Source organism: Podarcis pityusensis (genome assembly GCF_964106645.2).
Source record: "Podarcis pityusensis genome assembly, chromosome: 1".
In the NCBI taxonomy this organism is placed as follows: domain Eukaryota; kingdom Metazoa; phylum Chordata; class Lepidosauria; order Squamata; family Lacertidae; genus Podarcis; species Podarcis pityusensis.
In genome coordinates this window covers 48,614,349-48,640,645 of record NC_138028.1, presented here as the reverse complement: position 1 = coordinate 48,640,645, position 26,297 = coordinate 48,614,349, and the positions used below count along the sequence as shown (strand labels likewise).

The window sequence follows — 26,297 nt, the reverse complement described above, 5'->3', positions numbered from 1 at the left end:
CCCCCCCCACATGCCAACCAAGGGAAATTAAAATTTGGCTATACACAATTTTCACATAGATGCACAACCATTGGCACCAAATATCTGTGCATGATACAAGGTGATTGTATGTAGACACTGACACTCATCAGGTGACAAAGGCTGCTTTATAGCACTGCGTATGCCACTCTCATGCCTTGGTGTGGTTTTACCTCTATCCTTCTGAGCAACAGAGCAGGCAGCAGTCTAGACATGAGTGGATAGGTCCTCCTTCTCCAGGCAAGGATTGCTTAGGTTGGCTATCTAAGTCCTGAGGCATGATCCATTGGGAAGGATCTGTTCTTCCTTCCTTTCCAGAACTGCTTGGCTAGGTAAGGGTGATTACCACTGTTCAGACCATGAGCTGGGTTTCTTCCAGAGAAACAACCCAATAAATGGATCCTTGGATTCTCAAGGGCCTTAGGTTTCCTGCATTTGGGGCAGGCTGTTCCACATTGTGATTTTGTGAAGTTGTTCTTCCATATTTTCAAGTCCACATTCGTTAAAAAAGCAAGGGAATAGCTAGTGTGAAGTGAACTTGAGTGGTGTGAATGCAATGTTCTACTGAGGACTCCCAAATGCATTGCCTGCCCTTCGCAAAGGGGCTTGCATTGATCTCTCTGGGCAACTGAGCGAGGTTTATTACAGACCAAATGGGGGCAGATGCTCCTAGGAATGCTGCTACCATTCTGAGATAACAAAATTTCACCAGGTGTGCCTGGTGGCGCAGTGGTGATCGCAGCTGAGAAAGGAACATTGGGCTGACTCCCTGATGCCTGATCCTGTTGCTCCGAGTACAGCAAGTGCCCCTTATCGTTTGCCCTCGAGGACTATCAAAGGAAACCTAGATGTCTTCCATTACTGTTGAAAACAAGAGTGGAGTCCCATGCCGGGCCTCGAAGAAGAATGTAGATCTATTGGCAGCGGATCTGAACAAGGGAATGAATAATTCATGCCCCCAAATGCCTCCTGTGCGTTCTCATCCATTTAGGCTGCTTGGGAGTTCTAGCTGCTGAGATGCAGACACAGATCGACTTCCAAAGGATAAAAACCCTGATAGACGCTGCTTGCTGTTGCTTCTGTCAGCCTCCAGTTCAAAGGATCGCAGCAGCTGCTGTGATGCTGGCTTAAGAGGGCGAAGGCCGGACCTCCGATTGCTGCCCCATCAAAACTGTGGTAGTCCAAGAAGTTCTGTAGCAAGGGCAGCCTGCTAGAATCCCTTCTCTAGGTAAGTAAGGCAAAAAAAGGTGGCTTGGCTAATTTTACCAGGAACCATGTGGCAGGCAGGGGAGGGCAGTGGCTCAGCCCAGAGTTGGAAATGGCCTTGTTTACTTGCCAAGGGGCTTTTCTTAGGAGCGGGAGCGGGGGCGGGCGGGCACAGGAGAAAGCAAAGCAGGTTTGTCTCTGCCAAAAGCTTGCTAAAAACAGACAAGGCTTTGATTCGCTTTCAGCCACCATCTTAAGAAGTAAAGCTGATTTAATAGCTGTTCAGTGAAGTAAATTCATTGTGTGGAGTCACTTACTAGCTGGGCAGTTGTCCATATCAGAGTTGGCAGCTAAGGGCTTGGGAGGAGGAATTTCTCTCCCTGCCTCGGTCGAGGTCTCTTTAGGTCACGGCAGAGGTGCACTGGCAGGGCAGCAGCGGGGAGAGGGGTTAGTCCAGGTCGGCAGGAAACACAACTTCATTCTCCCGAGCTGTCTATCCAGCACCCGTGAAACAGGGCTTGTGGGCTGCCAAACTTCCTCTTCTTTGTTTGCTCAAGACCCTGCTGTGTTGATTTATAGTGCCACCTTTTGCCTTCCCTGCTTTCACTGAGGATAAGCTCGTTCCACTGGATTCAATAACTTCTTTTACATTTTGCTGCTCAGGTTGCCATTGATCCAACAGGCTGTATATCCTGTGGAGGAGAGTGTATGACCTAGCTATTTAAAGCAGGTGTTTAAACCCCAGCGTGAGTCAGGTTTCTTAACAATGGGCTATTGCCACTCCATCTCAAGGTTGTTCCAGTCAGACTGTCTCCTCTCCAGATCCCAGTGATATCCAGCTAAGTCATACTCGGAATAGACACGTTAAAACCAATGTGCTTAAGTTACTTAGGTTCATTGATTTCAGTGGGTCTGCTCTGAGTATGACTGATGTTGGATGTCATCCAGGGCTCTCTTGCTCTGGGGGTGTGTGTGTGTGTGTGTTTGTGTGTGTGTGTGTGTGTGTGTGTGTGTGTGTGTGAGAGAGAGAGAGAGAGAGAGAGAGAGAGAGAGAGAGGTTAGAAATATAAATGTGTCACAATTCAGTTGCAATGTATGAAGTTAGGCACATGGATGTCGTCTGTTGGAAAAACTGCAAACTGTAGGTGATATTTATCTGGTCCTGACTATTATGTTACAACAGAAGCAGGGAGCACAGCACAACTTATTTATACAGATTTATCAAGACATTTGCCTCTTGGAACAGTATACAGCACAAAGGGATAAAATACAGTAAATGCAATAAAATAACACATTGCAGCAGCATTTAAAAGTCCAGCATTGCAGTAGTGAAGATTACCAGAGCATGGGCTACTATGGCTGAGCTGTATCTATACCGGCTTTTTCCTGCGTAGCCCTGCCCCTGGATCTGCGCCAAGGTTACACTAGGCAGCCTTTCTCAACCTTGGGTCCGTAGATGTTGTTGGACTACAACTCCTATCATCCCTAGCTAGCAGGATGAGTGGTCAGCAATAATCGGAGTTGTAGTCCAGCAACATCTACGGACCCAAGGTTGAGAAAGGCTGCACTAGAAAATGTGGGGGTTTTTGCATTCTCTTTATTAATTTTCATTACACACAAGACAAATTCATCACAAACAAAAAATAAACCAAACAACACAACTAAATAGAAAAAAAGCAAAGAACAAAAAACAACATATAACTAATTGACTTCCCTCCACCTCGGTTTTGGGTTATATAATAAAGATTTTCCCCCGCAGTTTATCTTTAAGACTTCTGCATGTCGGAGGGTTATATTGAGCCTACTGTGATCTTTAGATTTTTAAAATCTGCTTCAATATATGTTATGAATTTGTTCCATTCCTTAATAAACTTTGTTTCTTTCTGATCTCTGATTTTTTGTGTTATTTTTGCCAATTCTAAGTATTCGAATAGTTTACTTTGCCAATCTCTTACTGTTGGGATACTAATTGACTTCCAATTTTGTGCTATTAATATTCTAGCAGCTGTTGTTGCGTACTGGAATAAAGTCTGGTCCTCTTTCTTAATTTCATTACCAATCATCCCCAGAAGGAAGTTTTCCGGTTTTTTAACAAAAGTGTATTTGAACATTTTTTTAAAATTCATTATAAACAAGCTCCCAAAACTTTTTAATTTTTTCGCAGGTCCACCACATGTGGTAGAAACTTCCTTCCTTATTTTTGCACTTCCAGCACATTTTGTCTCCAGTCTTATAATTTTTTTCTAATTTTACAGGGGTGATGTACCATCTGTACATCATTTTTTCCATGTTTTCTCTTAGTGCGGCACACACTGTAAACTTCATATCTTTATTCCAGAGCTTTATCCAACTATCATATTCCAAATTATATCCCAGGTCTATCGCCCATTTCACCATAACTTCTTTTATCTCCTCGTCCTTAGTATCCCATTCTAACAATTGGTTATACATTTTTGATAAAAGTTTTGAATTTCCTGCCAATATTTCTATCTGAAATCTGGATTTTTTTTCGTTCATCCCAATCTTTTTATCTTCTGTCCACAGTGCGTTAATTTGATGGAATTGTAACCAACTCGTTAATTTATCTCCTAATTCTTCATAAGTTTTGATTTTCCAACCTTTCTCTGTTCTAACCAACAGGTCTTCATATGTCCATCTTTCACCTTCTATATTTACTTTTTTGGTTGTTAAAATATCTATTGGTGACAGCCACCAGGGAGTGTTTCTTTCAAGTAAATTTTTGTTTCTTTCCCATACCTCTATCAATGGTCCTCTGATAATATGATTGGAGAATCCTTTGTGTACTTTTACTTTGTTGTGCCACAAATATGCGTGCCATCCGAATCTGGTATTGAAGCCTTCTAGATCTAACAGGTCAGTATTTTTTATGACAATCCATTCTTAAACCCACAGAGGCATGAAGCCTCTGTGTACAATTTCAAATTCGGTACCGCAAATCCTCCTCTTTCCCTTCTATCTGTAAGTAATTTAAATTTAATTCTAGGCCTTTTTCCCTGCCAAATGAATTTGGATAGAATTTTTTGCCAATCTTTAAAAACTGTGGTTCCCCTTATCACCGGAATATTTTGGAACAAAAATAGCAGCTTTGGAAGTATGTTCATCTTAATTGCGGCCCATTCTTCCTGACCATGATAATTTCATCCTGTTCCAGATATCTAGGTCCTTTTTGATTTCTTTCCAAGTAACTAAATAATTATCCGCCATTAAATTTATATTCTTCATAGTTAGCCAAATTCCTAAGTATTTTGCTTTTTTTACCGCCTTAATTCCAATTTGTACCTCTAACTGATTTTTCACAACTTCTTCAATGTTTTTAGTCATCATTTTAGTTTTTGATTTGTTTAACTTAAAACCTGATAGCTTTACAAATTCTTCTAATAATTCTATTACCCTGTGTACACTTTTTTGTGGATCTTCTAATGATAGCATCAGATCATCAGCATATGCTTTCAATTTATATTCTTTTCCCCCGATTTTAATTCCACGTACTTCTGGTGTTGTTCTTATCTTATTCGTGATAATTTCTAATACCATTATAAATAGAAGAGGAGACAGAGGGCATCCCTGTCTCGTGCCCTTTGAAATTTCAAAAGAGTCAGTTAAGTCATTATTGATGATTAATTTTGCTCTAGGGCTGCACTAGAAAATGTGACGGAATACAGGTTCAACCGAGTCCACACAAGTTTTGGCCACACACACACACAAACAAACAAACAAACAAACAAACACAAACACACAGCACAATTTGTGCAAGAACTAATCCCCATGACTTCTGAATTTAGGAAACTACTGTTGTTGTTGTTGTTTAGTCGTTTAGTCTTGTCCGACTCTTCGTGACCCCATGGACCAGAGCATGCCGGGCACTCCTGTCTTCCACTGCCTCCCGCATTTTGGTCAAACTCATGCTGGTAGCTTCGAGAACACTGTCCAACCATCTCGTTCTCTGTCGTCCCCTTCTCCTTGTGCCCTCCATCTTTCCCAACATCAGGGTCTTTTCCAGGGAGTCTTCTCTTCTCATGAGGTGGCCAAAGTATTGGAGCCTCAGCTTCACGATCTGTCCTTCCAGTGAGCACTCAGGGCTGATTTCCTTAAGAATGGATAGGTTTGATCTTCTTGCAGTCCATGGGACTCTCAAGAGGGCACAAGGAGAAGGGGACGACAAAGGACTTTGCATGAGCAGGTATTTGCAAAAAGGACTCCTATTCAGTTATTGGAGACCATGGCTAGCTTGGCCATGCAACCCTAAGGATGAGGCAGGCAGTGTGCACCCGCTCCCAGTCATTGCATGATTTCCCTTCGTATGAATAACACAGGAAGGGGACTTATACATAGTTTAGTAAAAAGAACATTGGCATGCCCAGTTTCATTCCCTATTATTTATGAATAACAAAGATTTTGATAAAAGCTGATGCACGCAACAGGGCTCTTTTCAGTAGTGACCTTTGTGAAATGCCACAGTATAGAAGCTTGTGTCAAAAGAGACTCCTTAAATGGAGGCTTACAATGATCCCCTCTTGTACAGCTCTAAGCTGTGGCCTTGATATGTACAACTGCTAGACTCTGGTGTAGAGAGCTCAAAGTATGCAAAAGAAAACAAGCCTTACAGTGAAATGTTCCCCATTGCTTTGGGTTAGTCTGCTGTGCAGATGCAAGGATGGCAAAGAACTCACAGCAAGGTTTCACGGCTTACTTTTAAGATTGTTCAACGGAGCAGGATTTGAAGAAATGCCCGGGTGGTTTCCATAGTAATGTTGCTGTGGAGCACTTCTTACACTTCAGAGGTAGCAAATGTGCCACCCTCTGTGTGGCAAGATAGTCAAATCTATCAAATTGAGGAGCCATCTGGAAATCCAGAGATGGACACAGGTGTGCTTATGCTTGCTTTTGTCTTTGTTGATTATCATCTGAGCAAAGAGCACTGAGAGAAATGGAGTTGGAAGGGGTTCATTCTTCCAGACAGTCATTCCATGTTTAGTGCTCTTTAACTGAAAATCCACATAGATTTTCAGGGTAATGCTTGAGCTGCACTAGCAGCAGATGGTGCTCTCTGTATCTCTTTTTGTACACATATAACTCAACAACACACACAGATGCCTCTTATCCTTGCTTCTGCCCCTCATAAAGGTAAAGGACCCCTGACCATTAGGTCCAATCGTGACTGACTCTGGGGTTGCGGCGCTCATCTCGCTTTATTGGCCGAGGGAGCCGGAGTACAGCTTCCGGGTCATGTGACCAGCATGACTAAGCTGCTTCTGGCGAACCAGAGCAGCACACGGAAACGCCATTTACCTTCACGCTGGAGCGGTACCTATTTATCTACTTGCACTTGGGTGTTCTTTTGAACTGCTAGGTTGGCAGGAGCAGGGACCGAACAACGGGAACTCACCCCGTTGCAGGGATTCGAACCGTCGACCTTCTGATCGGCAAGCCCTAGGCTCTGTGGTTTAACCCACAGCACCACCCGTGTCCCCTTCTGCCCCTCATAGCCATCATGATATAAAGAGATCACACTGGTCTACTTGCTCACAGTGCTATCATATGTATATATGCAAGTTGTCTGCCTCTTCAGAAGTTGTGTGTGAGCCTCGAACAGGTTTATTATTATACTTGCAACATGGAAATGTTATATTCTTGCTAGAAAAGAAACGCTCTGTTCCTGCTAGAGTTGCTTTTAATCTTACAAGTTTTTATTTTTGGAGTTTTGAGCAGGGTGGATCGATCTCAACCGAGGCAAGTTGTCACCAATAAAAAGACAGTTTTAAATCAATTTCTCCATTGTACAAGTCATACTAATTTGTTGCTATAACAATGAAAACATTGGTTAGCAGCTAAGAGCTTTTAAAACAGCACTGGAGCATAATCTAAAGCCTCTGGACAGGAAGTCTCTGTGCCTTTGGCACCACATTTTTGTTTACTTAGAAATAAGGGAGAGGCAATTGTGCAATTAATAGATTTATTTTTTGACCCTTAGTGCAAGATCACTGCTTTGTCAGCTTAAATTTCTAGAATGTTCCAGAAAAAGAGGCTAGTAATTGCTGAGGAGAACAAAGATAAGGAGCAGCCAGTTACATCCATACCATACGTTTAAAGCACACAGCTTCCTCCAAAGAATCCTGGGAACTCTAGTTAGTTAAGGGTTATGGAACTGTAATTCTGAGAAGGGTGCACTACATTTCCCAGGATTATTTGACAGTACTGCCCTACCTTATGTTATATTGTAATAAAGTATACGCAACACTGAAAGCATGGTATAAATGCTGCATATATTTTATTCATTTGTATCCTGTCTTTCCACTATAGAAGTCTTCAAAAAAAATGCCATTTGAGTTCTGCCCTTTAAATACTTTTAGTTTATGAGATATCTTTTCAAGGAAGGCAAAGAAGGCCAATAAATCTTTTTTGTTTAAATAAGTTACACACACACATTGATCTACGAATCCACTTTCCTGGTGCCTTAGCATTTGGACTGGGTCACAGTTCATTAAACCAACACATTGTGGCACAATTGCAAGCATCCAGACTGGCTTAAGCCTCACATATCATACAGAAACATAGAGCCTAGCTGTGAACCGTCTCATTACAAATAGAACCAGATGCAAACCAATCATGTCAATAACCAGAGCGTTTGTTTAATGCAGCCTTCCCCAGCTTGGCGTCCTCCAACTCCTATCAATTCCTGCCAGCTCCACTGTGCTTCCTGGGCCTGTTTGGCGACTGTATCCCAAAGCAGCTGGAGCATGCCTAGCTGGGGAAAGCTGCTTTAATCCACAACTGTGACTGGAATGCGAATCTTTGGCTTCCCCTGTGGCATCTAGTGCTTCCCCTTAGAATCTTGAGGTTCCTTGTATTTCACAACCAAGCAGAGGATGGATGGATGATGGGCATTTGTTGTATGTGATCCCACTCAGGGCTCACGAAAATGCAGCATGTGCATCTAGCATCATGAGGCTGCAGCCCTACACTCTTAGGCGCATTGAACTCAGTAGAAATGGCGAATTGCACTGTAAGTCGCTCTACTTCAAGAGCAAGCTTAGACCTTACGGCTGTCAAGGGCAATAGCAAGGGATTTCTCTGAGGATGGGGAAGACTTCAGTGCTCTCCTTAGCAGCTTCCTGTTCCAAATGACTACTTGCAGAAGGGAAATAAAGTAGGAAAAAGGAGTGCATAGATGAAAATAGGCTAAATTTGCATAATATGTACACAAAATGTATACTTCATGCATAATGGCTGCATAATGTATGCACAATGGAAACTATTTTTCCTTCCTTGAGCATGGCATGCTCCCTTTGCCCGTGAGCTGATGGGTGGCTGAGAGTGCATGTTGCTCCAGCAATGGAAGAATCGGGAGCCCACTTGATTGTTCCTTTAAAGCACCATCCTTACCTGCCCCATGCCTGAGATCAAGAAAGTCATCGGGTGTGGGCCAGGAGGACATTGTTCCCCCAAAATGGCCTAGCAGGCCAAACAAGGGGGCCTGATGGACCAGGTTTAGCCCAGAGGCTGAGGCTCCCCACCCCTGGTCTAGAGGCTACAATGTTCAGCTTCTCTTGGTGCAGAATTTGAGTTGTCTTAGCAGAATGAATCTTCCAGGACAGAGTTTATACACTCTTGGATAATATGTCATTATTTTCACTCCATGATTTCCCCTCTACACAATTGCTCTGATCTGTCATTATGGTATAGCAGGCGACCTACTGCTGACAGTACTGTTTAGAATAAGCTGTTGCTTGTTCTGATGTTGAATAGCATTTGTATCTGAAGGAGCAATTTTGGATTTACTGGATAAATACAGGTAATAAAACAGCACTTGTATAATTTGTGTTGAGTTGCTTAATCCTTCATTGTGAAATTGTTGTTCAACTTTTATCCAGGAGGAAATCTGTTTTATGTACCTTCTGTGCCGAACCTCTGAAGGTATTTGCCTACACACTTATAATAGGACATTTATATCATCTGGAATTGGCGTTTTCAAACTGAAGGCCTTTTCTCACTTGTGTCTTTTGTGCAGCCAACACTAGCTCTGCTCCTGGATATTTATTGTACCATTGCCCTCCGGTGTAGACAGTCTTCTTGTGTATTTATTTGTGCTTATTTATAACTGATAAAATGGCCATAATGAGTTCTGTTTGTAAAAAAGGATATTGAATAATTTCTATGAAACTAATTATATAGTTAATAACTATGCTGCAGCAATATCCTCCTTTCAAGAAAAGGAAGCAGACATGTGAGAGGGGAGCTCTCCTTGCTTTGTTTATAAAACTTTCTAGAGAAGTTAGCAGCACAGACAATAACAGGGAGCCAGCCCTGCCATTAGGCAGAGTGAGCCAGCTGCCTTGGATAACTGAATCTGGTTATCATGAGAGAACAGCAAATTGTTAGTTATTTAAAAACAACCAAGATTCTTATGTCACCACAAAGACTAACAAATGTATTATGGCATAAACCTCTGTAGACTCAAGCTGCCTTTGACAAATACATGAAGTGAAATATTAGTTGGCAGGTAAGGTAGGATTAAGGGACGCGGGTGGCGCTGTGGGTAAAAGCCTCAGCGCCTAGGACTTGCCGATCGAAAGGTCGGTGGTTCGAATCCCCGCGGCGGGGTGCGCTCCCGTCGCTCAGTCCCAGCGCCTGCCAACCTAGCAGTTCGAAAGCACCTCCGGGTGCAAGTAGATAAATAGGGACGGCTTACTAGCGGGGAGGTAAACAGCGTTCCGTGTGCTGCGCTGGCTCGCCAGATGCAGCTTGTCACGCTGGCCACGTGACCCGGAAGTGTCTGCGGACAGCGCTGGATCCCGGCCTATAGAGTGAGATGAGCACACAACCCTAGAGTCTGTCAAGACTGGCCCGTACGGGCAGGGGTACCTTTACCTTTAAGGTAGGATTATGTGACAATGAGATGCAAAAATCACAACCAGCAATAATTGAAGCTTAAATTCATATTAAGTAGGCACATAATGGATTGAGGAGTCACTTGTGAGATTTTTCGGTGTCATCCTCCAAAATAACTTGACTAACTTTGGGTACAATGTACTTGCTTGTGATGAGGAGGTCTATTTGCTGATTTACCTGGGGGTGGGGTGGACAAGGCTGAATGCAGTCTTTGGACCAAAGAAAAGCTAAAAAAATTGCCACACCTTTTTTTAAAAAACACTGATATAGTGATGGGGGTGTATCGGTGCACTGACCTTGGTCCAGGGGCACCTCTAGGCATTGTGTGTATTTTTCTGTCATTATGGCAGGTTGCTCCTTCCAACAAGACAACATTTTTCTTCTTCCTGCAGCTTCATAGGTCAATGTCCATTTTGAATGGTCTTGTGAAGTTGTGGACATATCATCACCTGTCATAGTCCTGTGCTGCCAGCCACAGCAGAGCTCAGTGGAGGGAGAATCCAGCCAACCAGCCGAGTGTCGGGGGGGGGGGGTACTTGCCTGGAGGCAGAGTCTGTATGCAAGGTTCAGTCCAGTCCTAAGGTCAGGAGTACCTCAATGCACATAGTCAGACGATTCAGGCATCAAGAAAGCCGAGGGTCCACAGTCACAAGAAGCAAGATCTAGTCAGGAATGACAAATGCTGTTTCCAGCAACTGACTGAGGCTGGAAAGCCTGCTTAAGAAAGCTGGAGCCAGCTGGTTCTCATCAGGAGCAAGAAGGCTGATCAGCAGCAGGTGGAGTCACTTCACCTTCTGCTCCTTCAGGCTGCTGCTCAGCAGGTGAAGCTCACTCCTGGCCCATGATATCACCCTCTACCTCCCTCTAATGGAGTTTATGTAGCAGATGTTTCATATCTTTCCTCTTTTTTTGGTGATTCAGCAGTCTGTACAGTAACTTCCAAAAGATCATGACTACAGCTGCCAGAGGGCTTTGCAAACAGGAAGTGGGCTTCACACAACTTCCTTTTGAGACTGAAGTACCGGGTTTCTGTAAGCTGCTGAGTGTAGTGATCACTCGGCAGGAGAGAGCTCACTTTGTCTCCTCTCCAAGGGTGAGCAGACTGTGAATAGGATTTTATTTCAATCATACTGTACTGTAAGACAGAGAGCCACTCCAGGAAATGAGCCGTTGCAAGGTAATATAATTCTCTTTGCTCTCCATATGGTTTACATTTGAAACTTTGCCCCAAGCAAAGATCACCTGGCATCAGGACAACTGGATTATTCATGTTCACTTTTGCCTGCTTTGTGTCCCACTGTGATAAAGCAACTCAAATTCCAAGGATTGGACTTGTGGTAAAGGGAACTTGGTGCTGATTATTTTGTTAATTCTAATGATCGTTGTGCTCTGTTTCTATTCAGCAAAATGACAGAATCAGCGGTGGTGGCAAAAGCCTCCGTGCTCCCTCATATTTCAAAGCAATAACTGGAGTGAGCACATCTCCAGAAATATAAAATTCAGCATACCAAAGGAGATAGGAACCTGTTGCCTTCCGTATATTGGATTGTAATTTACCATCATTTTCTTTGTGTGATGCCTTTCTGTAGTTAAAACCATGCTCAAGGTAGAATACAAAGTGAAGAGAGTTGCATAATTACAAAAGTAGTTATTAGACAAATAAAGCACATTAAAAAGTACATAACAAAATTGAACAGCATTGCCGGAAATAGACCATGACGCCTGAAATCCTACAACATCTGGAGGGCCACAGGTTCCTCACCCTGATATATAGAATTGAGCTACATGTACCAACAGTCTATGTGACTAATGATAGTAAAAGGCAGTTTATCTGTGTCTGTTTATTTTCATATTTTATATGAGGGTTTTTGTTTATCAGTCCAACGTTTTCCTCCCTAGTTTACATGGGAGGTTCACTATGCCCAAATTTAAGAAGAGGGAAATTGCTACCTAGAAGAGAGAGATGTATTTTATCATAACAAGGTGTTTCTGCTCTCAAGAAAAGGAATTAACATGCAGGCTAGACTACATGTTATAGCCTCTTCCATAGTGATAAATAAACAATGATTACTCCTTGGCGTCAGCATGAAAATGTTTACCCCTGAGCTCTTGAGTTGTATGCTGATTTTTGAAATCAGTTGCCCTTAAAAATCTTAATGTTTCTTAACTTATACAGTATCTCAATCTTAGGGCCAAAGATGAGATACCACTCCCGCAGTTAGCAATTGCATGCATGGCTTTTAAAAAGTAAATTGCCCGTGTGGACCTACCAATCTGGAGTGAAATATTGGCATGGGTGATAAGTATACTTTGTCCCTTTCTTTCCCCATGGGGTCCTGTCCTGGATCACCCCTGCTCTTTGTATGGGGGTGGTAGAATCCCCCATTCACTCCAAAGTCCAGTCTTGTGGTCTGTCCAGCCGCAACACTAGAATGAAAACTGCATTGTGAGCTTTTTTATTGACATAGCTTAAAGGCACAAATCAATTGCCCCTACAATTGGCCATCAAAGTCGATATGGTAATGGGAAATTCAGTGGCCTGGACTCCTTTTTGACTCGTGCGTCAGCAAGAAAATTGCCAGTTAAGATTAAGCTGCAAAATGTTACATGCGATAGGAATTAAAAAAAGAGAAAAGAGCAGCTCCATTGACTTGTGCTCAGCGGCTGAAAAGTGTCATGTTGACTCATAAATGGCACATATTGGAGCTAGATTAATTAGTGACAATCAGTGGGAGATTTTCAGTTTTGGATGGGTCGCCATAGCAGCTGCCCCTTTAATTCTTTAGCAAGCCAAAACCTGCCCACTTCTTTTAAGACTTGCTTTTACTTAAAGACATGCCAACATTTCTGCTCGCTTTGGAAATGCACTGAGATGGAAATCTAAAACCAGGGTTGACTGAGGACCTTGATGAAATTATTGATGGCCCTTTGGGACAGCTGGTCCAAAGATCTGTCATCAAGTGCAGTGCAGGCAGGGCGGTGAATCCCATGACTTCAGCCTTTACCGGCCGTGTATATGACTGCGCCTGCCTTGAGCAGAAAGTGCAGATGGGGACTTCTTGCTATGAAGTAGCAGCAAAGTCCATGATTTCATTACACCCCCACCCAACAGACAGGACACTTGAGTGCTGAATCCCAAAACATAGGTGCTGGGCTTCAAGTTGTCTTCTCCTGCTGAAACATTAAGTATGAATGCTAATTGTGATAACTGGTTTATGCAGAATTGATGGCACCTGCAGATGCAGCTGGGCGTTTGTCCACACACCAGCATGTTTTATTACTTCACATGCTCCAGGGCTTTATCCTGCTACCAGAATCCAGTCCTGGCACAGGTCAAGCTAACCGTACCTGACCTGGTTGGGGCTAATAGGAGTTATAGTCCAAAACATCTGGAGGAGCCCAGACTGGCAAAGGCTAGATTAAGCCATCAGAGTACAATTTATGTCAGCATGCAAGCACTGTGGGTTATGAGTTGCTGAGATTCTGCATCTGCATGTATATGTTTCAGTTTGGAGTTGGGTGGCATAGCAGATGGCACAGAAGACATTGCTCACAGAAAGCCAACTGTTAGAGGTGGTTCAGGCCTCTGAAGTAGGGGAGCAGATGTTCTACTCATCATTGGCCCATCTGCTCTCTCTGCTTCTGCCATATCTACAGGCACTTGTGTATCAGTGGTAAATGAACAAAAGAACAATCACAGCCACCCTATTCATCATGGTCCCAGCTGCTTAGTCATTGACTGTGACTAAGGGGGGTGGTGGGATGAGGAATAGCTGTTGAACCTTCATGAAAATTCGGGATGGAAAAGCAGCACAGCAAATTTTGAGTTAAGACTTTAACTGAGTGGAAATGTGGCTTGTTGCTTACTCTGAACTGGCTGGTGGACATGGTATGATTCTGTAGGACAGAAGAACACCCCAAATGCAGCTTGTAGTGTAGTTAGCATCAAGATAGTCTCTGGATAGGTGGCAATGGTTCTGGGGGTTCTCCTGACCCCTCCAGAGCCACAGTTCTGGGTGTTTGGGGGAAGGAGTGGAAGCCCTAGCGTGGGCTAGTGTTAGCAGACCCATTCAATATATGAAGAGGAGCTTGAACTCTGACCTCTGGCCTCATATCACTCCCCATTTTAATTCTTTGGAGCTTCATAGGAATATGAACCTGCTTTCAGTTCTGGGATAATCTCATGAAGATGGTTTCTGCTTCAGTGGTTTGTAGAAGCTCTCAATAATTAAATTGTTCTGAGAGTCACGTTCTGTGGGGCCAGCATGGCTACCGAAAGCTCTGCTGTGCAGCTCACACAGATGGGCAAAGCATCTGCTTCCAATATAAATGTGCAAATGTTGTGATAGGACACCTGTCAACTTCTTCTTCCTTTGTTTATTGGACCAAATATGGCCTATTGGTTCAAAAAAGCAACAAACAGTCTATGGCCTGCAATTTGCTTATGGTTCTCTAAATGCCTTAAAGACGCGGCTCTATGTGTGAAAGTCATCACTGACCATACAATATGTTCCCATCGCTAATTAAGCAGCCTGTAAACCACAGGTGTAAGGAACACAATACTCCCTGTTGTAAGATAATTGCCGGAAAGTGGCAAGAGAATGGCTTACTGCTAAGGAAACTACTTCAGGGACCTGCTTCTTTGAAGGCAGTAGCTCATTTTAAGAAGCAGCTCCAAGCAGTGAATATTCACCCCCAGTGACAGTCTATGGAAGCCTGTTTTCATATGTTAAAAAAGGATGACTTGTGCTTTTAAGTGTTTTAGACAAAAGAGGTATGTCCTCACGTAGGGATGGATGGATCAGGTTATCTCCAGCCCATGTCAATGTCACAAGTCCATTCCATCTTGTTTCTGCATCAATCTGCAGTTGTTGTTGTTTTTTAAAAAAACTGCCTAAGAAGATCACATTAACTTTGGATATACATGGATTTTTGTTTACACCTTATCCTAAATGATTTAGAACATTATTTAAAAAGCAATAACTGTATTGTAAATTTTGAGAGGCAAATTTGGTACCTTATTCCCAGAGTGGGTGGATCAGGACAGTATGTATCAGAATGTGCTCCCCCTCAAAAAAAAAATTGAACAAAAAACCAAAAACCCAACTCCCCAGCAAGCTTGGTTCAGAGGTGTCGATACTAGAGGCTGATGTACACCTTTGCTTGTTCATACCATACAGACATATAGGGGAATATGGAAATTGTCCATTATTCCCATCAGATATAGTTGTTTGATTAGGAACATGGCACAATTAAATTAAGCCCATCCATTGTGCTTTACATTTCACTGGGAGCATTGTGGAAGTTTAAGGAGCACAAGCAAAAGTGCCGCTTCATATTTTGAGGCAGGGAGAAGATTTGCAGCAAGGTTCGAAAGCTTCCGCTTGGATCAAATTGAAGGTCAGATTCCAGAAAGCAGTGTAGAGGATTTGCTGAGGTTATTTTTTATACCTCATAATTACTAGGGACATTGATGCCCCTGAGGCATGGTCATGTGTATCCTGTTCTGCCGGCGCTTAGGGGCTCACAAGGGAAGTGGTATACATTCCCAAGGCATCTTTCAGTCAGACTCCTGGGCAGCCCTGCTATCTGAGCTATGGAAGGTGTTTGTCTCAGCCAAGGACCAGAGTCACCCAAAGGCTTAGAAAGGCTGGTAGGGCTTTCCCCTTCAGAGGCTGTGCCCTCCCTTGGAAAGCTGTCTGCAATCTTTAAAGGGCTCATAGCTGATTCTACAGTCCCAAGCACCTGTCTGACTGTGGAGTAGGGGAAACGGCGGGGAGTCATTCCCGGAGTCTGCAGATGATGGGAGAGCCACATCCTCAGGCTGAGTTGCTGTAAATGGGCGTGCTAAGGACCCCACAGGAGGGTGACATGCGAGTCATCCAAAGATGTGTCCTCCTCATGATAATACGTGGTCTGAAACATTGCAGGGGGGTTTCCTCACATGCCAGCTGTTGTCAAAAAGTAAATCCAGGCTGCTCAAAGGAAACATACAAAATGTTCTTTGAAGAAATGCTTTGGAACCCAGTCCTGCCTGTGTGTTGTTTGTGCTGTGCACAGTTATTGGTACCTGTATGCTGGTTAGTTGGTGGAGGACTGATTTCCAAGGGCAGACAAATAGAACTGATTTTTAAAAATGAATAATGTTAAGCATTTAATTTTCCAGAAACAGGAAAATCCCCATTTTAAAACATTGTTTAAATTTGCAGGTGGTTTTAAAACCAGTTATAGTTGCTGGTATTCAGCAGTCTCCTGTCTTGCTGCTGGGTCGTCCCCACCCTCCCGTGCGCCTTGATCGTTGAGTGTCTACATGCTCCTGATTCCAGGACTTTTTCTTTCCTCTATTTATGATCTCTCAGAGAACTGTTCAATTGACTAATCTGTTCTCCCTGGCACCGTCAGCATTTCAGCCCAGTTTTTCAAGACTGAGTTAAGCACTTGAAAAAACCCATTGAAACCAGTTTTTCAAAACTGGCTGTTACGTTTTCATCTTAATGGCAACTTCTGACACTGCTGCTTACACAGTTGTGAGTGGGCTTTTGCCTCATTTGGAGTTAGCCACTTACAGCAACAATCCCACTAGTACTTGGGCTTTTACTTGGGTCACTAGGGCCAACCCTATTCCCCCAGATAGCTCTAGGAGTATTCACACCCAAATGTGAATACTCAGTTACCGAGCCCAACTTCATGGTAATGATTGTCTGTAGCTTTGAAAGTCCACAATTCCTAATGGCACCCAACAACAGCCATCATGTTAGTCTTACATGAAAAGACACTAGCTCTATCCTGCCACAGTGCCTCTGCTAGCATGATCCCAGTCAAAATGTTTGCAGTGAACACACAGCACTAAGTGGACTTTTTAGCTCAATAACCCACCAGCTGTGAGAGGTGTACTTTTTGCACTGGCAGCAGTTGTAAGTCAGACCAATTCCTAGTGTATTCTGAGCCATCCCAGGAGGTGGCTTTTGCCCATGCAGCTTAGAGATTTGAGTATTGCTCGCTTGCAGCTTGGTTGTTCCATTGTGAGCCCCTTAGGAAACATTGACCTTTTCTAGAATCTTAGTTCACTTTTTAATTTTATCTTGTAGGAACCGTACGAGCCCAGACATGCCTGTGAATGTGGAGGAATCTAGGCAGGTGAGCTGTGAATTGCCAGTGAAACAGATCTTTTTTGTAAAGCACAGAACAACTTTTCAGTTATGGGAAGTAATAATAAAGCAATGAAATACATTTTTATAACTTGTTTTCACACAATCTTTTCTCCAAATCCTGAATTCATTGGTAAACTGCACATATTGCTTAGACGCAAGCACAGCTCAGTTGCTTTCAGTGCAGTTGGATCTCCTCTTTGGCCAGCTAAGTTATTTCCTTGGTCACCATTAGTATGTGCGACTTCCCCTCTTCCTGAACCTAGAGTCCACCAAAATAACCTTATAAGGAGGTATTAGCTATGGGGGTCTCTAGATGTATATAGCAAGTCACAGACACATTGTGGGAATGTACAGACCAATTAGACGTACAATATCTCGTAAGGATTGAGGAAGTACATTTTTCCTGTTTCCTGTTGAAGCTGGCTGAATCAGAACTCGTTCATTTGACCCCTGTCAAAATGCCACTTTCTTTAGAGCAGTTCTTCAACTTTTAATTGCCGGGTCCCGCCCCCCGTAAGGAACTAATGTTTGATTGAATACAGGAACAAGATGTGCTTAAACATCATCATCATCATTACTATTAATAATCATATTAAAATTGAAAACATAGGAATGCTTTTTTTTTAAGCAAGGATCTAATGTTGGTTTAAATTGAGGAACAAGCTGTTCTTAATATTTAAAATTATTTTATTATTAAAAGCGTGGGGGGAAAGGCAAGACATCCAACCGAATCACTATTTGATTCATGGATTAGATTGATTGTCGTTGGTTTCCAAGCTCATGAGGAAGATGGGCTCTCTAGTGGGGAAGGTTCTGACTCCTGTTTTTTGATACGTCTCTACACACTAAATTGCATTGAAGAAGTTAACTTTGGAAGATTTGTCCAGCCGCTTTGTAGCATTGTTGGGAATATTCTGATAATTGCATATCCAGAGTAGGCTGCTTCCAGATTGTTACTTATTTTGTCAATCACAAATGGGCAAATTCAGGTTGCACACTTAAACTGTATTTGGCACTTGTGCAACAGACCTGCTTCCAAAACCAGAAAACTGTTTGTGGTAAGGAACCTGACAGAAGAATGCACTTGAAAGTGTGGAACAATTGCTTGACGCAATGTCATTTAACTTCCTCGGAAAACAGACAGACAGACAAACCAACAAACCAGGATAGATGCACTATAAACAGGTAACCTGAGTCTGTTTCCCCTATTCACTCCAAAGTGGTAGTTGCTTGCTTCATCACTTTATCCTAGCTCTTAGCATTATCTAATAATAATCTTAAAATTATCTAATATAATTGCAGGCCAGATACTCTTACTCAATTTTGATCAGGTACCATATTGGTGGATCTATGTTTTATTATTACAGTATTACTTTTTAAAGTGTGTCTTGGCCACATCTGCACTGGCTACTTTCTGAGAGATCAAATTTATTGCAGATCAGCAGGAGAGTTCTGTTGTTGAAATAAATTTCTCTACACTGATTATCTGCCTTTCTCTGGCTCTAGCAAACCTTTCTTTCCTCAGTCATTGCTTTCTGTAGCACTACGTATTTATACATATATACTGTACTGGGGGAGGTTGTCCACTAGGTACCCTTGTCCTGAGTTGTTTCAATCTCTAAAAGTTGACAAAACCTAAACCCAGCTCAGTAGCTGACAATTGGCCAGTGCAGAACTTTCAACACCACCTGCACTAGGTCCAGCTTCTGAACCATGTGCAAAGTAGCCTCCCATTCAACATATAACAGTAATATAGACATTAATTTATCAGTGCATAGACCACCACAGCAAGGCTATTCCTATCCAGGAACAGTCATAGCTGGAGGACTATCCAGGAATAGTCATAGCAACAGAAGTTGATAATGGGTGCTTGGAGCCATTAAGGTCACCTGGGCTCTCGTGACAATGGTGGATCTAGGAGCACCTCCAAACTATGCACCTACTGTTTCAGAGGACGTGCAGTCCCATCCGGGGCAGGTTCCCAACTTGGGAACTGCCCATCCATAGGAAATCTATTAATCATCATCATCATCTTGCTGGAATTCAGTCACTATTTATAAGCCCTCATCAACCCATAACTGCATCCAGGCATCTTTTTCGGACGTGCACAGCCTCTCCTGATTCAGATGTTACAGAAAAACAAGTATACTGGTGACACTTCTCTCTGCACCTCCTAATGCTTGCCCCAGCAGCTTCATATAGATGTTAAATAGTTTTGTGTCTGTGGTACCCTCCAGATCAACTGCCAGGGGGCAAGGGAAGTCATATAGTATAATTCTTTGAAATCTACGCTGTAAGTTGAACTGAAACCACAGGAAAACTTTGCCCCCAGGATGATGCCCTAGTCAATGGTATCAAGTCACTGAAAGATCCAGGAAAAGGAGCAGGTTTGCACTTCCCATCTCTGTCTTTCTCTCCCTACTGAAGAAGGTCAGCCATCAGGATGGCCAAGACCAATTTTGTCCCAGAACCGGGCATGAACCCAGATTGGAATGGGTCAAGATAATCTATTTCATTTAAAAATGACTCTATGTCTTCATGCTATTTCTCAACCTTTTTATTTTTCAATGGTCCCCAAGTGAAATAGGCCTCAGATGCGTGGGAGGAGCAGAGCAAAATACCCTTTGACTAATATAAATTGATGTTTTCTGCTGATGACTGAGAAGCCTGTACATCCCTGCTCTTTTGACTTGATTTGATAATTAGATTCATTTAATCTTCTTTTGTCGTTCCTTTTTATTCTATCCATCTCCTTGCTCAGGATGGATTTGAGAGCTAGTCAGGGATCTCCTGACACAAGATGCAGCCTGTACTGGACTGAGCAACAATACAGCCCAGGAAGGTGAATTCCTCTAGAAGGGAAAAGAAGCAAGCATAGACACAGCGGGAATACCTAAAAATAAACAAATGGAAGATAGCTTGCTATGCCTCTCTACTTGAACTACACAATCTAAAAAGACAAGAAAAGAGCACAAAGCCTTTTGACATCTTTCTTCCTCTCTGTCTTCCCCAGCTAATGCAGGTTGTGAGCCTGTGCATGGATTGTATCACTGTGGTGTTATGTACGAGACATGCCACATTTTTGTACTAAATAAAGACCCATTAAAATCTCTTGGAGTGTGCAATTATTTAAATGGGATGTGGTTATACCCTAATTGTATCATAGCCTTATGTGGTTTACAATGCAGATAAGTAACTGAGTATAGATTGATCCTTATAATAGACCTATGGTCTCAGGTTCACTGTAGTGTAACTGAAGAGGTAATTGTTGTGTTGTGTGCCCTGGTCCATATATTTGGACAAACAACTTTCAATAAATAGAACTAAGTTTATAGTTCTCCTAGGCAGAAGTTCAACTCACAACCAGCGCACAACCCATATTTTCATACATTGAAGAGCTGGTGTCCTAGGACCAATGTCAAGCTCAGTGGAAACCCATTATTGCAAGAGAAGTTGCCTCGGAGCAAGGATATAAGATCTCAGCATTTGAATGGCTACTGACTTCCATCTTGCCACCAACACCATCCCTGACCACTTGAAAGTGAGAAACAAGCCTTTGATAAGTGCTGCCTGCTCTTAGTAGGCAGTGCCGCTAGCTAATTATAAATTTGATACTTGCTAATTCCCTACTGAGAGAAGGGCACAATGGAAATGCACATCTTTGTTTTTTCTTCGTAGCCCTTCAAAGAAAAGCATTTTAATAAAGTGTGTTTATTTATGAAAAGCTGATTTATTATTGCATGTGAAGGACAGCTGCTTTGAAATTTAACAACCACGGACACTGTGATATTGCCCCCATTTGAGATATGGGATGTTTGCCAGAGAGACTGCTGTAGTCACTCTTATTTCTAATGGTGGAGTTGAGCCAGTTCCTTCTAAGAGCAAAACTGGCACACCTAACAAGTTTTCTTCAGGAGACAGAAGTATCAAATGCAAGGCATCTTAGCTCCTTGTCATCACATTTCCTGAGTGTTTCTCTGCTCTGGATCCTTCCTAGCCATTAGTGACTGTTTAATGTGCTTTATTTACAGCATCTGCAACATGTGCGTTGAGCAACTGGTGTTGCCAAAGCACTAGAAAAGCTGCCTGAGATTAGCTGTTATTGCCATATCTTGCAGTTGAAACAAATGTCTCAGGGCCAAAATATGTGGGGCCCTGTCACTGTAGCTGCTGTGGGTATGAAACATAGGTTTCTTCCCTCTTTGGGTGCCCCTTTTTTGTTTCATTGCTAGCTCTGTCTACCCCACCCTCAGCTGTAGAAGATTATATAGGTAAAGGATTTTTTAAAACGTAGTTTGTAGTTGAGATTCCTGGGGTGGACTAAATGATGCTTGGGACCCCTTGCATCAATTCTATGATTCCTCCATACGTTGCTTGTTTGTATGAAATCCAGATTCCTCATCAAATCTATGTGTGCAATTTAAATTAGCAGTTTGGCTTGTGTTGTATTATCCATATCTCCACATGCTGTACGAAAAACAGAGCCTTATTGATGAAGCAGCAGTGGCTAGTTTTTAACTGTGTTACACAGAGCAATCCAAACCCCTGATCTACTGTGCCGGAGAAAAAGAGCATGAGAACCTATATACTTTAGTATAGCTGGGAATAAAGGTTTTTTTAAATGACAATGACAACCCTACCTCATTGAGTTTAAGTATGCTGTTACCTAGCTTATTCCCAGGTCAATGGAGTAGTTGTGACTTCATCAGTGACAACTCACAGGCCTCAAAAAGTCCAATTAAGATCTGACTAGGGAGCAGTTCATAGTGTACCATATTCAGGAGGCCTAGGGTTGGATTTTGGCCTGAAAATGTCTCGGTGTGGGGGCTGAATTTCTTTTTTATATTATTATAAACCAAGGAAAAGGCAGAATGTCAACATAGCACTGGCTTCATCTCACATGGAGAACCATTTGATATCAAGTACGTATTTGGCCCTGACCTCTGCACTTCTACCTAAACGTGCCTCGTAGCTATAACAAAAGACGCTTCCTCTAATGTGGAAGGAAAAGGTTGTGATACAAGTGATAGAAATAAAAGTATTCTCTATAGGTTGTGTTTGTGTGAACATGTGAACTCAGTTTGTCATGGGGCACAGATCACCCTGTTCCCACCATTCTCCGTTCTCCCTAAGAAGCAGCTCCAGCAATGTGTAACTTTCCCAGAAGAAAAAGCTTTTCTGTAGGACATGGAAATAGTTCTGCATCCAGATGTATCAGGCAGAACACAAATGTACTTGTGCTACAGACCACCAGTTGGTATCACCACCAGTTCACTTTTCAGGTCCTGCACTTGGCTCCCAAAAGGTGGGATAAGTCAGTGTGGTGTAGTATTTGAGAGTATCCGACTAGGACTGAGGTTCAAATCCCAATTGGCATGAAGCTTACTGGGTGACATTTAGTCAGTCATTATCTTGCAACCTAACTTACTTCATTGGGTGGTTGTGAGGATTAAAACTCAGGACCATGCATGCCACCTTGAGCTCCTTGGAGAAAAATGTGGGCTGCAAATTAAGTCAATCGATAGAACAGACTATAAAACTGGACATGCCTCCTTGTTGAGCTAGATGGAGCAGTAGCTGGCAATTTTCTAAGTTATAGCCAAGCATTGCTATCCCAAGAAGACTTTTGGAGAACACAAGAGATGTGCACTGAGAATGTAGTATGGCCAGAAGCACTTGGGAAAGTAGCACTGCATGGGCAGCTAGTTCTGAAGTTCCTAGGTGGTTGTTAATATCCAGATGCCAGAGCACTTTCGGATACAGAAAAACTGTCATCTGTCAGAGGGCCTTCTGGCGGTTCCCTCACTGCGAGAAGCAAAGCTACAGGGAACCAGGCAGAGGGCCTTTTCAGTAGTGGCGCCCGCCCTGTGGAACGCCCTCCCATCAGATGTCAAAGAGATAAACAACTACCTGACATTTAGAAGACATCTGAAGGCAGCCTTGTTCAGGGAAGTTTTTTAATGTGTAACATATTGATGTATTTTTAATCTTTGTTGGAAGCCGCCCAGAGTGGCTGGGGAAACCCAGCCAGATGGGCGGTGTACAAATTATTATTATTATTATTAAACACCAAATCAAGGTTTTGACATTATATCTGAACTGTTTTTGTCACACTCCCTTTTTTATTAAATGAACGTCTTAAAATGCCTTTGTGTCACTTACCATGTCTCTCATACAGTACCTCATACTGTTCTTTTTCTTTCCTCATGCTTCCATTAGTTTTGCACCTTAGTCACTTCTCCAACTTACTCTTTCTTGTAAGCTTCATGTTTGGATGTAGAGCACCTTGCATCATTTAGCGAAAATTAGTGTGGCATTATCTCTTACGCTTGCCTTAGCTTGGTCTTACCTGCTGCTACGAAGAGGTAGAACGTGTGTCACATTTTAAACAAGCTTCATATGCACCCCTTTTCAGGCTTTCTAGTTGTCTGGATTCCCAGGTACAGCTGAAGTGTGTAGGCAACAGGAATACCACAGCCTAACTTAAATGAGAACTGGGACGTTTGCACATAGGCATCTATGTGAAAGTAGGTCCCACTGCCTGGTGTCTAGTACCAAAGCCGGAAAAAAAGGTGAGGCCTGCTTGTGCATGCGCAAAACCCTCAGTCCTCATTAAAGTTATATGCACAGCACGGCTGAGGGAGAATGTGCAGATCCAAGGTTTGCTTCTGTATCGAACTGCGAGAAGACACTTTCCTGGCCACGCATGAGTCAACACTATATTACACTGTAATCTGGTTCTGAGCATACTGCAAGAAATTAGGCAAAAGCAAGACAGTGCAGTGTTTTAACTACTCTTCAAAACTTCACTAGTCAGACAAGAAAAAAAAGATACTCCTACTTCCTATTCTGGTTTTGAGCAGGTCACTTTGAAGATTTATGCCACTTTATCTGTTATATTATTGATTCACATTTTTGTACTTTGTACCCTTATGCATTATATTATTTTGTTATGTCTTTAACCCCCAGTGTGACAAGATCTAGTGCTGTTACCCTTGTTTACTGAGTCTTTAATCCCTCTCTCCACCCCCAATTGTCTTTCAGAGTTCCTGCTGGGGACTGTGCGGAAGGATGGCGTCTGCAGAACCCCTGACTGCTTTCTCCCGTTGGTACCTCTATGCTATTCATGGTTACTTCTGTGAGGTGATGTTCACAGCTGCTTGGGAGTTTGTGGTCAATTTCAACTGGAAATTCCCAGGTGTCACTAGCGTATGGGCACTCTTCATCTATGGAACTTCCATCCTCATTGTAGAAAAGATGTACCTGTACCTGAAGGACAAGTGCAACATACTAGTGCGCTGCCTGATTTACACCCTGTGGACGTATACTTGGGAGTTCACCACCGGCTTCATCCTGCGCCAGTTTGATGCCTGCCCTTGGGACTACTCACAGTTTGACTTGAACTTCATGGGCCTCATAACCCTGGAGTATGCCATTCCATGGTTCTGTGCAGCAGTCATCATGGAACAGTTAGTCATCAGGAACACCCTGCGTTTGCGATTTGATGAGAATGCTGAACCCGGGTCTCCTACTGCTGCTGTAACCTTGGCCAATGGCCATGTGAAAACTAGCTGAACAGTAACTTCAAACTACACCTTGACTAAGTGAATTCTCCTGCCCCTTTCACTGGAGACTTTTGATGATGGCCTCAAAAACAAAACTCCTGCTTCCTGTATGATAAACAAACCTCCTGTGTTTGGAGGCATGCATGAAAAAGTGGAATCAGTAGGTTTTCTATGGAGTTTTGCTCTCTCTTTTTGTTTTTTTTAAAGCAACAAGTAGCACTGTCAGCTACCTGTTGGTGAGATAGTTTGACTTGTAACTTATTATGAGAACAGTCATAATACCTGCATTTTACTACATATGGGTGGGGGGGGGATAAGAGTAATGCTCATCAACCTTGTACAAATAACAAGTTAGTAGATTGGCACAGACGCCCCATTTAACTTAGTGATTGGCTTATATCCCACTAGGCAATATTCAGGTGCTTGCTTGCAACCAGTACCTCCCATGGGACCCGAGATGCTTCAGGGTCAAGGAAAACTCGTTAGCTGCTGAGACAACCCAACAGTGGCAGTCAACTGGGGAGGTGGTTTGCCCTCTTGTGTGCTCCCTCCTAAGTTTTTTGTTTTTAAATGCACCACAGTGTATGATAATATGGTGCTCGACATCTTCCTGGATTTCTATAAAATTACTTTTTGACTCATCCATCCTGAGGCTCGCTAGAGACCTTCTCCCACTCCCAATAGTCTTTTAAAAAAATAAAATAAAAGTCTCTTCTGCTGGATTAATTATATCATTACTGTACAAGTTGCATTTTTGGCCAAGGAGCCCAAAACGGGAGAGAAATGGCTGAAGTCTTCCCTGCCTCCTACCCTTGTTCTTTGTAATAGAACTGAACAGAAGGGCTGCTTCAGCTCCGATTCGCCCCATAGTAACTGTTCACATTACCAGGATCCTCTCTGCCTTCCTCCCCTGAGAATTCTGTCACCAATGATACCACTGGCAATAATTGTGGACCATTGGCCCAGGTATTGAAGTCTCCGTGTGTCTCCTGGATTTATCGGGAATTAGAATTGTGCAAGACACTGTGCAGTGCTCATCTGCTTCTACAGATCTTCGGGAAGCTATGCCTGATGTTCTTCTCTATGTACTTAACAGTAGTATTAGGGGTGCAGTAATCTCTCTTCAGAAAGCTATGAGTCGCTGGAGGTGATATCCCACTGCTTTATGGTGGGGAGTGCTGAAAAGCCATTCTCCAGGATCTTCCAAATGGATTGTGACCAGTGTAGGTAGGACGGCAGGCATTCTCGAACCACCTTCCCTAAGGTTGGCTCCCCAGAGATTGCTGAACCACAACCTCCATCATCTCCAGCCCACATGTCCAGTGGTCAGAGGTTATGGGGGTTGTAGTTCAACATCTGGGGGACCCGGAGTTGGAGAAGGCTGTTTCAGAGCCTGCAGAAAGTATGAAAGACCCAAGGACAGCTTAAATTAACAAAGCATCCAATA

The 26,297-nt window shown here is 42.9% G+C and overlaps 2 protein-coding genes across 8 annotated transcripts in view; one reads left to right on the top strand and one right to left on the bottom strand.

Moving 5' to 3' along the window:
• LOC308473330 (uncharacterized protein) overlaps positions 1–26,297 on the bottom strand; it is a 60,672-nt gene that overhangs the window by 26,186 nt on the left and 8,189 nt on the right. The window contains exon 3 of one of the 4 annotated variants that reach the window (XR_013984033.1): positions 1,261–1,916. The exons of 1 other annotated variant lie outside the window; for it this stretch is intronic. The gene's annotated coding sequence lies outside the window, so the exon portion shown is untranslated. Of the gene's footprint in view, positions 1–1,260; positions 1,917–17,281; positions 17,545–20,599; positions 20,820–26,297 lie in introns of those variants that run through there. 2 more of the 4 variants (XR_013984034.1, XR_013984035.1) reach the window with 2 other exon arrangements.
• Positions 1,085–25,001, top strand: TMEM229B (transmembrane protein 229B). Of its 4 annotated transcripts, none has more exons than XM_080997946.1 (3): positions 1,085–1,246; positions 17,223–17,271; positions 24,330–25,001. In XM_080997946.1, the coding sequence occupies exons 2-3, from the start codon at positions 17,242–17,244 to the stop codon at positions 24,858–24,860; spliced, it is 561 nt and encodes a 186-aa protein (XP_080854072.1). In that variant the 5' UTR covers positions 1,085–1,246; positions 17,223–17,241; the 3' UTR covers positions 24,861–25,001. The 4 variants fall into 4 exon arrangements, 3 of the variants coding, with proteins under 3 accessions (XP_080854072.1, XP_080854071.1, XP_080854073.1); XR_013983720.1 differs by lacking the exons at positions 1,085–1,246; positions 24,330–25,001 and adding exons at positions 10,809–11,311; positions 20,047–20,397; XM_080997945.1 differs by lacking the exon at positions 1,085–1,246 and adding an exon at positions 11,168–11,311.

Excerpts from the sequence above, each read along its gene's own strand:
- TMEM229B (XM_080997946.1), top strand. The coding sequence starts at position 17,242 with ATGCCTGTGAATGTGGAGGAATCTAGGCAG. Across the intron at positions 17,272-24,329 it reads ATGTGGAGGAATCTAGGCAG|AGTTCCTGCTGGGGACTGTG; the intron begins GTGAGCTGTGAA and ends ATTGTCTTTCAG.